The following is a 13,135-nucleotide window of genomic DNA, read 5'->3' as shown; positions in this document are numbered from 1 at the left end:
CGAGACTAAGGGTACTGGGCTGGGAAGGGGTAATTTTCTCATGAATATAATGTTTTGATCAACAAATTCCATTGGGCTTTGCCAAACACTTAAATAATAATATATAATATATGACATTTAGCAGACGCTTTTATCCAAATCACACATGACAAATCCAAATGCTTAAATGTTTTTATAGCATACCACCCACTCCATCCCAGTTTACTAGGAATTATTTGGGCTCTGTCTCTGCCAGTGGAGGCTCCTCAGAGGAGGAAGGGGAGGACCATCCTCATCAGTGAAATTTCATATGTGTTGAGAAGCGTTGGTGACATTATTGGATAGAGATTGAAAATATATATTTGAGCATTTTTTTTAATTCTTCAATTCAAATTAGTTTCTTCAAATTACAGGAGATGGAGGAGGTTAATTATACATTGTTTTCTTGGTTTTATAACTTTATTTTTGTGTCCAGTTAGTGCAGTTTATTTCAATTTTCCCTGCTAACAAGCTAGCTACCAGTTCGAGTGTGCACCTTTCGCCGCTAACGCTACCTCAAAAAGTGCGAATTAAAACCGAGGTCGACTGCCTGAGATCAGTTTGATGAAGAAAGATGAAAAGGTGATGGCGTTCAATACCAATTGCTATCAAAAGTATAGCTGGTTAACAGGGAACCTTTAATCAATCCGTCTGTATTTTTGCTTTTTGGAAAGTCTGAGCCTTGGGCGAAAGAGGGGTACAGTGCCCAGAAGAACATTTGATCATTCAGCTAAACGACAAAACAAAAGCAGGGAGCGTAACGTTATAAGATTCAAGCTTCTGGGAAAAAGCCGCATCTATCATGACGAAGGTCTGCGTATTCAAAATGCGCAACACAATGAGAAAGTAAGAAGAAACAGGGATATTCTCAAGCGGTTTATCAACAGCACTGCGTTTTTGGGCATGCAAAAAGAGACCATTTTTGTCAGTCTACAGTCTGACCAACTGTAAGCTACTAATAAGAGCAGCTGCATACAGCCTACTATGCGCTGTCCATTTGGTCAGGGTAAACTAATTGGTAGCCTTGTGTATTTACAGTCCATTTGTGTGTCAGGAGAAAATGTGAATGTGATCAAATTTGGTTTATATTCAAAATTGGGCTGGCTAGACTGCCTATACGTTTTCAATCCAAAATGATTAACTGGAATTAATCAATCAACATAATAGTGATGACAGACGTAAGTAAAACATTTTTATGAGGCCTTTTTATACGGCCCAGTTGCATAGGCCTGCATGATACAAACATGCATAAAGCAAGCTCAGCCCTTTGAGTTCTATTGTCTATCAATTGTTGTCTCTGGGTAGAGGAAATCCCCCACCTACTCTCCTCTAAATATAATTCATATGAACAAGTATAAGGTTGCCCCCCCCCCCCCCCATGTGACCTGATTAGGGACCTAAAGGTCCAGAGTTTTCCTGGTTAGGTTAACAGATAAGGAAAAACTCCAGGCCCCAGTGGGTAAAAATTTCCCCCCAACTCTGGTTGCCACCAGCCTGTTAGCCGTTGTCAGTTATCATCAGGTATGTGGATGATCAGGGCTTATTCAGGAACGTTTCTTGGGCGAGATGCGCAGTCTTTATTTAACTTCATGGACAAACTTGTTCAAACTTACATCGGCGCAGCTGTAATGGAATGTATCTGCTATTTGTATTTCCATCTAAGCCCCTTCCTGTTCCCTGATTTAAGAAGTGACCACTCCTCTCCACAACGATTGTCAACTCTCTCCTGACATGAATTGAAGCCACGTCTCATGTTCCCGCTCATCCACTGTTACATTTAATGTTTCCTCTCCAAGCACTGTGAGTACCCCTATCAATTTTCTCTCATTACTGTATGTATAGTCAATCACATTACACATCAATGATTTTACTCCTTGCTTGGACTAAATCATTCTTAGCTCTTTTGTCTAACTGTGTAGTGTGTTGTGTTATTGTTTTTTGTCTTCCCAGTCAAATCCTGTCCTGCACTAAAGTCAAGCCACTGAAGACCTCAATTCATGCCTCATACCCTCATTCAATCACTGCTGTGATCCCTTCCCAAAACGGTGTATGTAGCCCTCTCATTCCCCATAATATTGTACTATAAATGTCTTTATTAAATGCTTTAGTTTAAAACAATTACTCTGACGATTTTTGAAACACGCTTTGACATCTCCGTGTGTCTATACTGTGGGCCTCCTCAGTTTTTCAAGTCACCAGCCTCCACTGATCACAGAGCTAGCTGTGCCACTAGAGATCCTGGTTCGAGTCCAGGCTCTGTCGCAGCCGGCTACGACCGGGAGACCCATGGGGCGGCGCATATTTGGCCCAGCGTTGTCCGGGTTAGGGGAGGGTTTGGCCGGCAGGGATGTTCTTGTCCCATCACGCTCGAAATTGGGGAGAAAAATAAATAACAAAATACAATTGTTTCCAGAGGGGTGGGGTTGATTCTCCTCCAGAAATCAAACGGAGAAAGGCATCTAGAATTAGCATGTCAACAAGACTACATTTTGTTGGATCCAGGTAGGACTGTATCATAGCCACAGAGACATTCCTGCATAAATGCCTGCAGGAGGATGGATGGGACTCATCATATAACAGCAACATCAACCTGTGGAAACCTATCTTACACATGCCAGGAGGGAGTGAAAACCTCCAGTGCAAACAGCAACCCCATTTGTTCTACATAAAAGCATTTACTGTAGGCTATGCATGCAGAGTAGGGTTGATTATTTTTCCCGGTATTTTACAAATGTTCCATCCCGAGAATAAATCACTTTTTACTCAGGGAACCTGGTGTCATTCAAAAGCATATAATTAGGCCTATGTCTGGATTTGATTAGAGCTTTGATCTAAAATTCAATCCTGATGCTACCTGATCCTGATGAGCCATACATTAAATACATTTTATGACCGCTACATTAAAGGCATTTAATGAGCCGAAGCCCAAATTATTGTGCCATTATTCAATACATACAGTGCATTCGGAAAGTATTCAGACCCTTTGACTTTTAACACATTTTGTTACGTTACAGCCTTATTCTAAAATTGATTTTTATTCCCTCATCAAGCTACACACAAAATGTTTTCTGATATGACAGTGTTGGTATTTCTGCTGTAAAATCACATATATTGTAATGTCCTTAAGTCTATTGACCAACTGGTCAATCTAAGTAACATAATAAATAAGACCCCATCAAAATCCGTCAATTTAATCCAGTTTAATATTTTAGCATATTTGCCTACGGGGAAGGATGGCCAGCCACACAGGAGGGTGATTTTTACTAAGGAGGAAAAGGAGGCTGTGCTGACCGAGATGCATGTTGGCCATTTCGGAGTGAAGTGCATGATTGACAAAATCAAACTACGCTTCTTCTGACGGGGAATTGTCAAGGATGTGGACAGCTGGGCAAGTGAAATAACCCTTTGTTTATCAATCACATTACATTATATCGGAAATTATTATGATTTCAATGAATGTCATATCAGAGAGCACACAATGTTTAAATGTGTTACTTTTAGCTTAAAAAAGGTCAGTACCCTGTCTAGCCTGACAGAAGTTTGAAAAGGCAAAGACTGTGGCGCCGGAGTTGAAGCCCATCGAAGTAGTTTCACCATGGCACATGATCGGTAAGTGTCCCAATTCAAATTTTGCAGAGTTCAGTCAAATCAAAGTTTATTTGTCACGCGCGCCGAAAACAACAGGATACCGAATACCTTACAGTGAAATGCTTACTTACAGGCTCTAACCAATAGTGCAATTAAAAAATAAAAGGTGTTAGGTAAGTAAAGAAATAAAAACAACAGTGAGAAATAACAGTAGCGAGGCTATATACAGGCACCGGTTAGTCGAGCTGATTGAGGTAGTATGTACATGTAGATATGGTTAAAGTGACTATGCATATATGATAACCAGAGTGTAGCAGTAGCGTAAAAGGGGGTGGTGAGTGGCGGGACACATTGAAGATAGTCCGGTTAGTCAATGTGCGGGGCACTGGTTGGTCGGGCTAATTGAGGTAGTATGTACATGAATGTATAGTTAAAGTGATTATGCATATCCACCTCTACGCAGACGACACCATTCTGTATACTTCTGGCCCTTCTTTGGACACTGTGTTAACAACCCTCCAGACGAGCTTCAATGCCATACAACTCTCCTTCCGTGGCCTCCAACTGCTCTCAAATACAAGTAAAACTAAATGCATGCTCTTCAACCGATCGCTGCCTGCACCTGCCCACCTGTCCAGCATCACTACTCTGGATGGTTCTGACTTAGAATATGTGGACAACTACAAATACCTAGGTGTCTGGTTAGACTGTAAGCTCTTCTTCCAGACTCACATCAAACATCTCCAATCCAAAATCTAGAATTGGCTTCCTATTTCGCACCCTCGTAAAACTGACCATCCTACCGAACCTCGACTTCGGCGATGTCATTTACAAAATAGCCTCCAATACCCTACTCAATAAACTGGATGCAGTCTATCACAGTGCCATCCGTTTTGTCACCAAAGCCCCATATACTACCCATCACTGCGACCTGTACGCTCTCGTTGGCTGGCCTTCGCTTCATACTCGTCACCAAACCCACTGGCTCCAGGTCATCTACAAGACCCTGCTAGGTAAAGTCCCCCCTTATCTCAGATCACTGGTCACCATAACAGCACCCGCCTGTAGCACGCGCTCCAGCAGGTATATCTCTCTGGTCACCCCCAAAGCCAATTCCTCCTTTGGCCGTCTCTCCTTCCAGTTCTCTGTTCCCAATGACTGGAACGAACTACAAAAATCTCAAACTGGAAACACTTAACACCCTCACTAGCTTTAAGCACCAGCTGTCAGAGCAGCTCACAGATCACTGCACCTGTACATAGCCCATCTATAATTTAGCCCCAACAACTACCTCTTCCCCTACTGTATTTATTTATTTTGCACCCCATTATTTCTATTTCTACTTTGCACTTTCTTCCACTACAAATCTACCATTCCAGTGTTTTACTTGCTATATTCTATTTACTTTGCCACCATGGCCTTGTTTGCCTTTACCTCCCTTATCGCACCTCATTTGCTCACATTGTATATAGACTTATTTTTTATACTGTATTATTGACTGTATGCAAATAGTCCGGGCTATATTATTATTATTATTATTGTGTGTGTGTGTGTGTGTGTGTGTGTGTGTCAGTATCCTAACAAATATGAAAATCTGCATACTTTTAGCCCTTTCCAGCTTTATGCAAGTCAACAATTCTGAGATCTTTGTTCGAGGCATGGTTCACATCAGGCATGGCTTCTTGTGAATAGCAAACTCAAATTTTGTGTTTTTTATAGGGCAAGGCAGCTCTAACCAACATCTCCAATCTTGTCTCATTGATTGGACTCCAGGTTAGTCATTAGTCTAGGGGTTCATACTTTTTCCAACCTACACTGAATGTTTCAATTATGTATTCAATGTAGAGAAGAAAAATACAATAATTTGTGTGTTATTAGTTTAAGCACACTGTTTGTCTATTGTTGTGACTTAGATGAAGATCAGATCAAATTTGATTACCAATTTATGCAGAAATCCAGGTAATTCCAAAGGGTTCTCTTACTTTTTCTTGCCACTATCTCCCATTTATAACACTGCACTAATCCATCAAATTTTCTCACAGTAAAGTGTAACCTGTGTATGTGCTTGTTTACGTCTCTGTCTCCTACCCTATTCCCTTTAACTCTGCTCCTGTTCTCCAGGACCTAGGGGTTCTGCCCAACACCCAGACATGGATCCACCTGATGTCCTCCATCACCAACCACCCTCCAACTTTTCATTACATCATCTACAGCTACTGTTGTTTTCATGTTGTCATTATCTGTTTTCATGTTGTCATTATCTAAGAAAGTTTTCTTTCTCGATCATACCGGGCACATAATGTGAGATACACAGATTAACTTAACAAGAGCACTGCAAACACTCAGAACACCTTCTTTGCCCGCTTTGAGGAGAATACAGTGCCACCGACGCAGCCCGCTACCAAGGACTGTGTGGCCCCCCCTCTCCTTCTCTGTGGCCGACGTGAGTAAGACATTTAAATGTGTTTACGGGCATATTCAATCTCTCCCTATCCCAGCCTGCTGTCCCCACATGCTTTAAGATGGCCACCATTGTTCCTATACCCAAGAAGGCAAAGATAACTGAACTAAATGACTATCGTCCCCTTAGCACTCACTTCTGTCATCATGAAGTGCTTTGAGAGACTAGTCAAGGATCATATCACCTCCACCTTACCTGCCACCCTAGACCCACTTCAATTTGCATACTGCCTCAATATGTACAAAGACGATGCAATCACACTGCCCACTGCCCTATCCCATCTGTACAAGAGGATGTACAGCATGTAAGAATGCTGTTCATTGACTACAGCTCATTATTCAACACCATAGTTCCCTCCAAGCTCATCATTAAGCTTGAGGCCCTGGGTCTCAACCCCACCCTTTGCAATTGGGTCCTGGACTTTCTGATGGGCCGCCCCCAGGCGGTGAAGGTAGGAAACAACATCTCCACTTCGCTGATCCTCAACACCTGGGCCCCACAAGGGTGCGTGTTCAACCCCCTCCTGTACTCCCTGTTCACCCACGACTGCGTGGCCATGCACGCCTCCATCTCAATAATCAAGTTTGCAGACGACACAACAGTAGTGGGCTTGATTACCAACAATGACAAGACATCCTACAGGGAGGAGGTGAGGGCACTCGGAGTGTGATGTCAGGAAATAAACCTCTCACTCAATGTCAACAAAACAAAGGAAATGATCGTGGACTTCAGGAAACATCAGAGGGAGCAGCCCCCTATCCACATCGAATGGACAGCAGCGGAGAAGGTGGAAAGTTTTAAGTTCCTCTGCGTACACATCACGGACAAACTGAAATGGTCCACCCACACAGGCAGTGTGGTGAAGAAGGCACAACAGCTCCTCTTCAACCTCAGGAGGCTGAAGAAATTTGGCTTTCGTCAACTAAAACCCTCTGAAACTTTTACAGATGCACAATTGAGAGGTTCCTGTCGGGCTGTATCACCGCCTGGTACAGCAACTGCACCGCACACAACCGCAAGGCTCTCCAGAGGGTGGTGCGGTCTGCACAACGCATCACCGGGGGCAAACCATCTACCCTCCAGGACATCTACAGCACCCAATGTCACAGGAAGGCCAAAAAGATCATCAAGGACAACAACCACCGGAGCCACTGCCTGTTTACCCCGCTACCATCCAGAACGTGAGGTCAGTACAGGTGCATCAAAGCTGGGACCGAGAGACTGAAAAACAGCTTCTATCTCAAGGCCATCAGACTGTTAAACAGCCACCACTAACACAGAGAGGCTGCTGCCTACATACTGACTCGAAATCATTGGCCACTTTAATAAATTAATCAGTAGTCACTTTAATAATGCCACTTTAATAATGTTTACATATCTGACATTACTCATCTCATATGTGTATATACTGTATTTTATGCCATCTATTGCATCTTGCCTATGCTGCTCGGTCATCACTCATCAATATACAGTTGAAGTTGGAAGTTTACATACACCTTAGCCAAATACATTTAAACTCAGTTTTTCACAATTCCTGACATTTAATCCAAGTAAAGAATTCCATGTCTTAGGTCAGTTAGGATCACCACTTTATTTTAAGAATGTGAAATGTCAGAATAATAGTAGAGAGAATTATTTATTTCAGTAAAAAAAAAATCATCACATTCACAGTGGGTTAGTAGTTTACATACACTCAATTAGTATTTGGTTGCATTGCCTTTAAATTGTTTAACTTGGGTCACACGTTTTGTGTAGCCTTCCACAAGCTTCCCACAATAAGTTGGGTGAATCTTGGCCCATTCCTCCTGACAGAGCTGGTGTAACTGAGTCAGGTTTGTAGGCCTCCTTGCTCGCACACGCTTTTTCAGTTCTGCCCACAAATTTTCTATAGGATTAAGGTCAGGGCTTTGTGATGGCCACTCTAGTACCTTGACTTTGTTGTCCTTAAGCCATTTTGCCACAACTTTGGAAGTATGCTTGGGGTCATTGTCCATTTGGAAGACCCATTTGTGACCAAGCTTTAACTTACTGACTGATGTCTTGAGATGTTGCTTCAATATATGCTTCAATGTTCCTCGGCTTGCAAGCCTCCCCCTTTTTCCTCCAAACATAACGATGGTCATTATGGCCAAACAGTTCTATTTTTGTTTCATCAGACCAGAGGACATTTCTCCAAAAAGTACGATCTTTGTCCCCATGTGCAGTTGCAAACCGTAGTCTTGCTTTTTTTATGGTGGTTTTGGAGCAGTGAGCGGCCTTGCTGAGCGGCCTTTCAGGTTATGTCGATATAGGACTCGTTTTACTGTGGCTATATATACTTTTGTACCTGTTTCCTCCAGCATCTTCACAAGGTCCTTTGCTGTTGTTCTGGAATTGATTTGCACTTTTTGCACCAAAGTACGTTCATCGCTTGTAGACAGAACACGTCTCCTTCCTGAGCGGTATGACTGCTGCGTGGTCCCATTGTGTTTATACTTGCGTACTATTGTTTGTACAGATGAACGTGATACCTTCAGGCTTTTGGAAATTGCTCCCAAGGATGAACCAGACTTGAGGGGGTCTACAATTTCTTTTCTGAAGTCTTGACTGATTTCTTTTGATTTTCCCATGATGTCAAGCAAAGAGGCACTGAGTTTGACGGTAGGCCTTGAAATACATCCACAGGTACACCTCCAATTGACTAAAATGATGTCAATTAGCATTTCAGAAGCTTCTAAAGCCATGACATAATTTTCTGGAATTTTCCACGCTGTTTAAAGGCACAGTCAACTTAGTGTATGTAAACTTCTGGCCCACTGGAATTGTGATACAGTCAGGGGCGGAAATCCCGGGGGGGACGGGGGGGACACGACCCCCCCCATCCTGGGAAAAATATGATTTGTCCCCCCCAATATATCACTGAAACATAACTATGTAATTTAAATAATATTAATAATACGCAATGAAAGCAATTGTGCTGATTATAGACACTTAATAGCCCGTTTTTAAGTTTCAAAAGATTGCGACCCCCCCCCCACCCTTTGCCTCACAATGGTTTGATCCACTGCCAGTTCCTTAGTTGGCAAGGTAACAGAGGGGTCGTGTCTACTGTCTGAAAGGCACTCAATGAACGTAACTGACGTGATGTTAATCCAGTCAATCGCGCACACACACTAGCTGAATATGCAGAGCTAGCGCGCAAATATTAACTATTAAGCTAGCTAGTACCTATTCCATTTATGTGGCCTCGTCAAAGATGAAATCTTTGCTATCGTCAATTTATTCCAAGATCAGCATGCAGATTATGTAAGTTAGTAGTGCTGTAACACACAGCCTACATTGTAATATGGTAAATGTATATTGAGGAACCAAAGAAATAAGGTGTTTGCCGTACTCCTAGCTACCGGTACCCAAAACTACACAACTAATCACAACAGCAATATCATTGCCTTTAACAAATCTTAGTTCAGTCACCAGTTTAAGTTGAGAGTGGGGATATCCATGGCATTTTCCAATTATGTTCCTATTTTACAAGTCAAAAAAATTGAGAACCTTTCATAATGTTGCCAAACAAAGACTCAACAAACTTACCTGAGACTCCCTGTCTCTGCCAGTCTGTCCCTGCATATCTGTCCCCAACTCTGCTGTCTGTGTGCAATCTGTTGCCTGCTCTGCCTAATGACATCATTGTGAAACATTTCCATTAGAATTTCATTTCTTTCTTATGAACATTTTATCAACTAGTCTTTGAGATATTAGTCTACTGGGGTTCTTACTTTGCGTTTTGGTGTATTGAAAAATACTCTGATGTCCGTCTTATTTTTCTGCCATTTTTCTACCTGGCTGGCTGGCTGGCTACACACAGGTTATTTACAGTAGGAGATGGGCTTCTATCATCTTCAATCATTCTATTTGGGCTTCGATCTAAAAGGTAGCTAGCAAATGTGAAACGGATTAAAATGACAAGAGTTGACAGCTGTATGAGTTCACCATTTACACAACATATGCTGCAACCTTTTGTAATTTTAATAGTTTGTTTCATATTGGCTGGCTTCCAACAATAGCTGAATTTGCAAAGCTAGCGAGCACCAATTCAGTTTCAGTGGTATTTGCTATAATCTTTGCTACCCGGGTTAAATAAAGGTGAAATAAAATAAATAAATAAAAGTTCACTTGCGACAATTTAGCTTTTGCAACGAGACCATTAAATATATTTAAGACAATGGTAGAAGAGAGTGTAGTTCTGTTCAGTTTGGATTTCAGTTTATCGCTAACCTTATCACAGGGACTTTGAAGCACTAACTTACATCATCTGCATGCGGATTCCATCTTTGACGACGCCACATAAATGGAATAGGTATTAGCTAGCTTAATAGTTAATATTTGCGCGCTAGCTCTGCATATTCAGCTAGTGTGTGTGCGCGATTGACTGGATTAACCTCACGTCAGTTACGTGCATTGAGTGCCTTTCAGACAGTAGATACGACCTCTCTGTTACCTAGCAAGCTAAGGAACTGGCAGTGGATCAAACCATTGTGAGGCAAAGGGTGGGGGGGTTGCAATCTTTTGAAACTTAAAAACGCGCTATTAAGTGTCTATAATCAGCACAATTGCTTTCATTGCGTATTATTAATATTATTTAAATTACATAGTTATGTTTCAGTGATATATTGGGGGGGACAAATCATATTTTTCCCAGGATGGGGGGGTCGTGTCCCCCCCGGGATTTCCGCCCCTGCTTAATGATCATCACAGCGTTGATAAAGCAACGGACGATAATATTTGGCATGACAGGCCCCCATTGATTTTTATTAAAATGTTTAAGTCACTCAAAGAGCATAAGAACAAGGAAAAAGCCCCCCTCCTTCTCATATCTCTGGTAGGGGAAACACTGAAGATATTCGTGTAAACTCGAGAGATCAGGCGTTTACACGGCTACTACTATTGACCAGAGCCAAAAGGAGTGTAAATTGGGATTGGGCCTGTCAAAGAGCAACCACAGAGATGTGACTGGGAGGTCTCGCCGGAGGTCTCGCCAGAGCTGTAGTGAATGCAGTGCACACTTGAGCCATCTCGATCATGGACACAGATTTCTTGGTAATCTGGAAATTAAGATGAATTAAAAACTTAAGACTGGTGAATTTGTAATTGTTTTCAAGAGTGCGATCTAGCAGACGTATTCTTTAAATCTATATCCTTGAAATACGCGAGCATGGTTTTACGCGCAGCAAGCAATTATAACACACTGAATTGAGCTAAATTACATAAAGATGAACCACATTCGTGGCAGCCAGAATATAATGAGAGGAAATACAAGTATGTGGTTTTGTTCCTTGGGTTAGTACGAATCCGAATATTACGCAACATATTCAAGGACTATTATGGATTCCTAGTCATTATGACGCAGCTGTCACAAAGAATCGTGAGGGATTAATTTCGTCAGTTGCTGTCAACTTCGAGCATTACCTGCGTCTTACCAGTGTATTTTACTTAATTGTTTCCTTATCCGTGTCTTCTCGTGATATTGAAAAGTCATTAGCTAGTCTACTTGTTTCTTTTCAAGCAATTATTATTGAACAAGTGTCTTTCTTTTATTGGGTGATCAAAGAGATCTGCATCCATAAATTCAGCTTGTCATGGATGGAAGCTCAAGTTGTGGATGGCCATGTGCAGGGGATAGTTCACCACAGCCCCCCTCCCCTCCTGAGGCCCTCCTGGTGAAGATGCAAAAGCTCCGCCAAGAGCTTGGCGAGTTGACTGCATTAATGCAGCCTGTCCTGGACCAAAGCAGCAACGCCATGGAGGCTTCACCACAGCGCACCCCCACACCTGGAACTTTCCTGTTAGGAACTTTCCTGCGCCAACAAGGGGTTGCTGACCTGATTGCATTAACTGAACCTGTCCTGCTGGATCAAAGCCCAGTGGACACTTCACCACAGATATGGACACGGCCCCTCTCCCCTGAAGCCCTCCTAACACAGATGCAGCTGCTCCGCCAAGAGGTTGTGGAGCTGAGTGCTTCAATCAGCCAAGTTCTGGATGAACCCGAGACAACATATTTGGACGCACCGACACCACCTCTCCCAAAAGCCGCCTGGGCCTCCAAGGGTGAGCCTCAGAGGGCCCTGAGCCGGTCCTCCATCTCCAAGAGTGTGGGCATGTCATGGCCGTACTCCATCTACCCTCACTGTGACCTCATCGGCCAACCAGTTCCTGAGGAGAAGCCTGTGGTAATGGCTGACAAGGCTCCCTCAACGCCCAAGAAGGTGTCTTTCTGGAGGAGGCTGGCATGTTGTTTTGGGAAGAGGGAAAAGACTGGATCCACTAAGAACAACAAGGTCAAGAAGAAGACCAAGGCAAAGGGGGAGAAGACCAAGGTCCAGGAGAAGACCAAGGCAAAGGGGGAGAAGACCAAGGTCCAGGAGAAGACCAAGGCAAAGGGGGAGAAGACCAAGGTCCAGGAGAAGACCAAGGCAAAGGGGGAGAAGACCAAGGTCCAGGAGAAGACCAAGGCAAAGGGGGAGAAGACCAAGGTCCAGGAGAAGACCAAGGCAAAGGGGGAGAAGACCAAGGTCCAGGAGAAGACCAAGGCAAAGGGGGAGAAGACCAAGGTCCAGGAGAAGACCAAGGCAAAGGGGGAGAAGACCAAGGTCCAGGAGAAGACCAAGGTGGAGAAGGTGAGATGACCACTGGCTCGTCAGTCATTAATAAATATTGTTATTATGTGCCAGTGTACCATGATCTATCCTCTAAAGTCTTGCCTCTGTTCTTTTCTTATAGGACACTGCCATGACCAGGGGATATTTCTCCACGTATTTCAACCTCATAAAACTGCTCACAAAGTAATACAACAAACGGGTGAAGAAGTGAACTAGGATTTTTATCAAATAGTTTTTCCTAGAGCCTTTATTTAACCCGGATAAACCTCTTTATCAAGGTAGACCTGGCAAGATTCAGCCAGAAAAACCTGGTTGCCTGATCCAAAGACAAACATCCTATCTATCAGGATATCCCGAATGGGAGAGATCATAACATACTTATCTTCTGTTAATGTTGTTAATCATGTTTTCAATTAAGTTTTCTAAATGA

The 13,135-nt window shown here is 42.8% G+C and overlaps 1 protein-coding gene and 1 long non-coding RNA gene across 4 annotated transcripts; both read left to right on the top strand.

The window, feature by feature from the left end:
* Nucleotides 1–391: 391 nt before the first annotated feature.
* LOC115205865 (uncharacterized) lies at nucleotides 392–4,098 on the top strand. Of its 3 annotated transcripts, none has more exons than XR_003880695.1 (5): nucleotides 392–864; nucleotides 1,706–1,818; nucleotides 1,969–2,065; nucleotides 3,231–3,627; nucleotides 4,070–4,098. It is a non-coding gene; the product is annotated as an uncharacterized LOC115205865 (long non-coding RNA). The 3 variants fall into 3 exon arrangements; XR_003880694.1 differs by having other exon boundaries at nucleotides 1,682–1,818; XR_003880693.1 differs by lacking the exon at nucleotides 392–864 and having other exon boundaries at nucleotides 1,403–1,818.
* A 6,674-nt stretch (nucleotides 4,099–10,772) lies between these two features.
* LOC115205864 (uncharacterized) lies at nucleotides 10,773–13,135 on the top strand. Its single transcript, XM_029772253.1, has 2 exons — nucleotides 10,773–12,723; nucleotides 12,827–13,135. The coding sequence occupies exons 1-2, from the start codon at nucleotides 11,683–11,685 to the stop codon at nucleotides 12,890–12,892; spliced, it is 1,107 nt and encodes a 368-aa protein (XP_029628113.1). The 5' UTR covers nucleotides 10,773–11,682; the 3' UTR covers nucleotides 12,893–13,135.

The sequence above is a fragment of the Salmo trutta genome, chromosome 13 (assembly GCF_901001165.1).
Source record: "Salmo trutta chromosome 13, fSalTru1.1, whole genome shotgun sequence".
NCBI classification, from domain to species: domain Eukaryota; kingdom Metazoa; phylum Chordata; class Actinopteri; order Salmoniformes; family Salmonidae; genus Salmo; species Salmo trutta.
The sequence above is the reverse complement of the archived record's forward strand: the minus strand, read 5'-3'. Positions and strand labels throughout refer to the sequence as shown.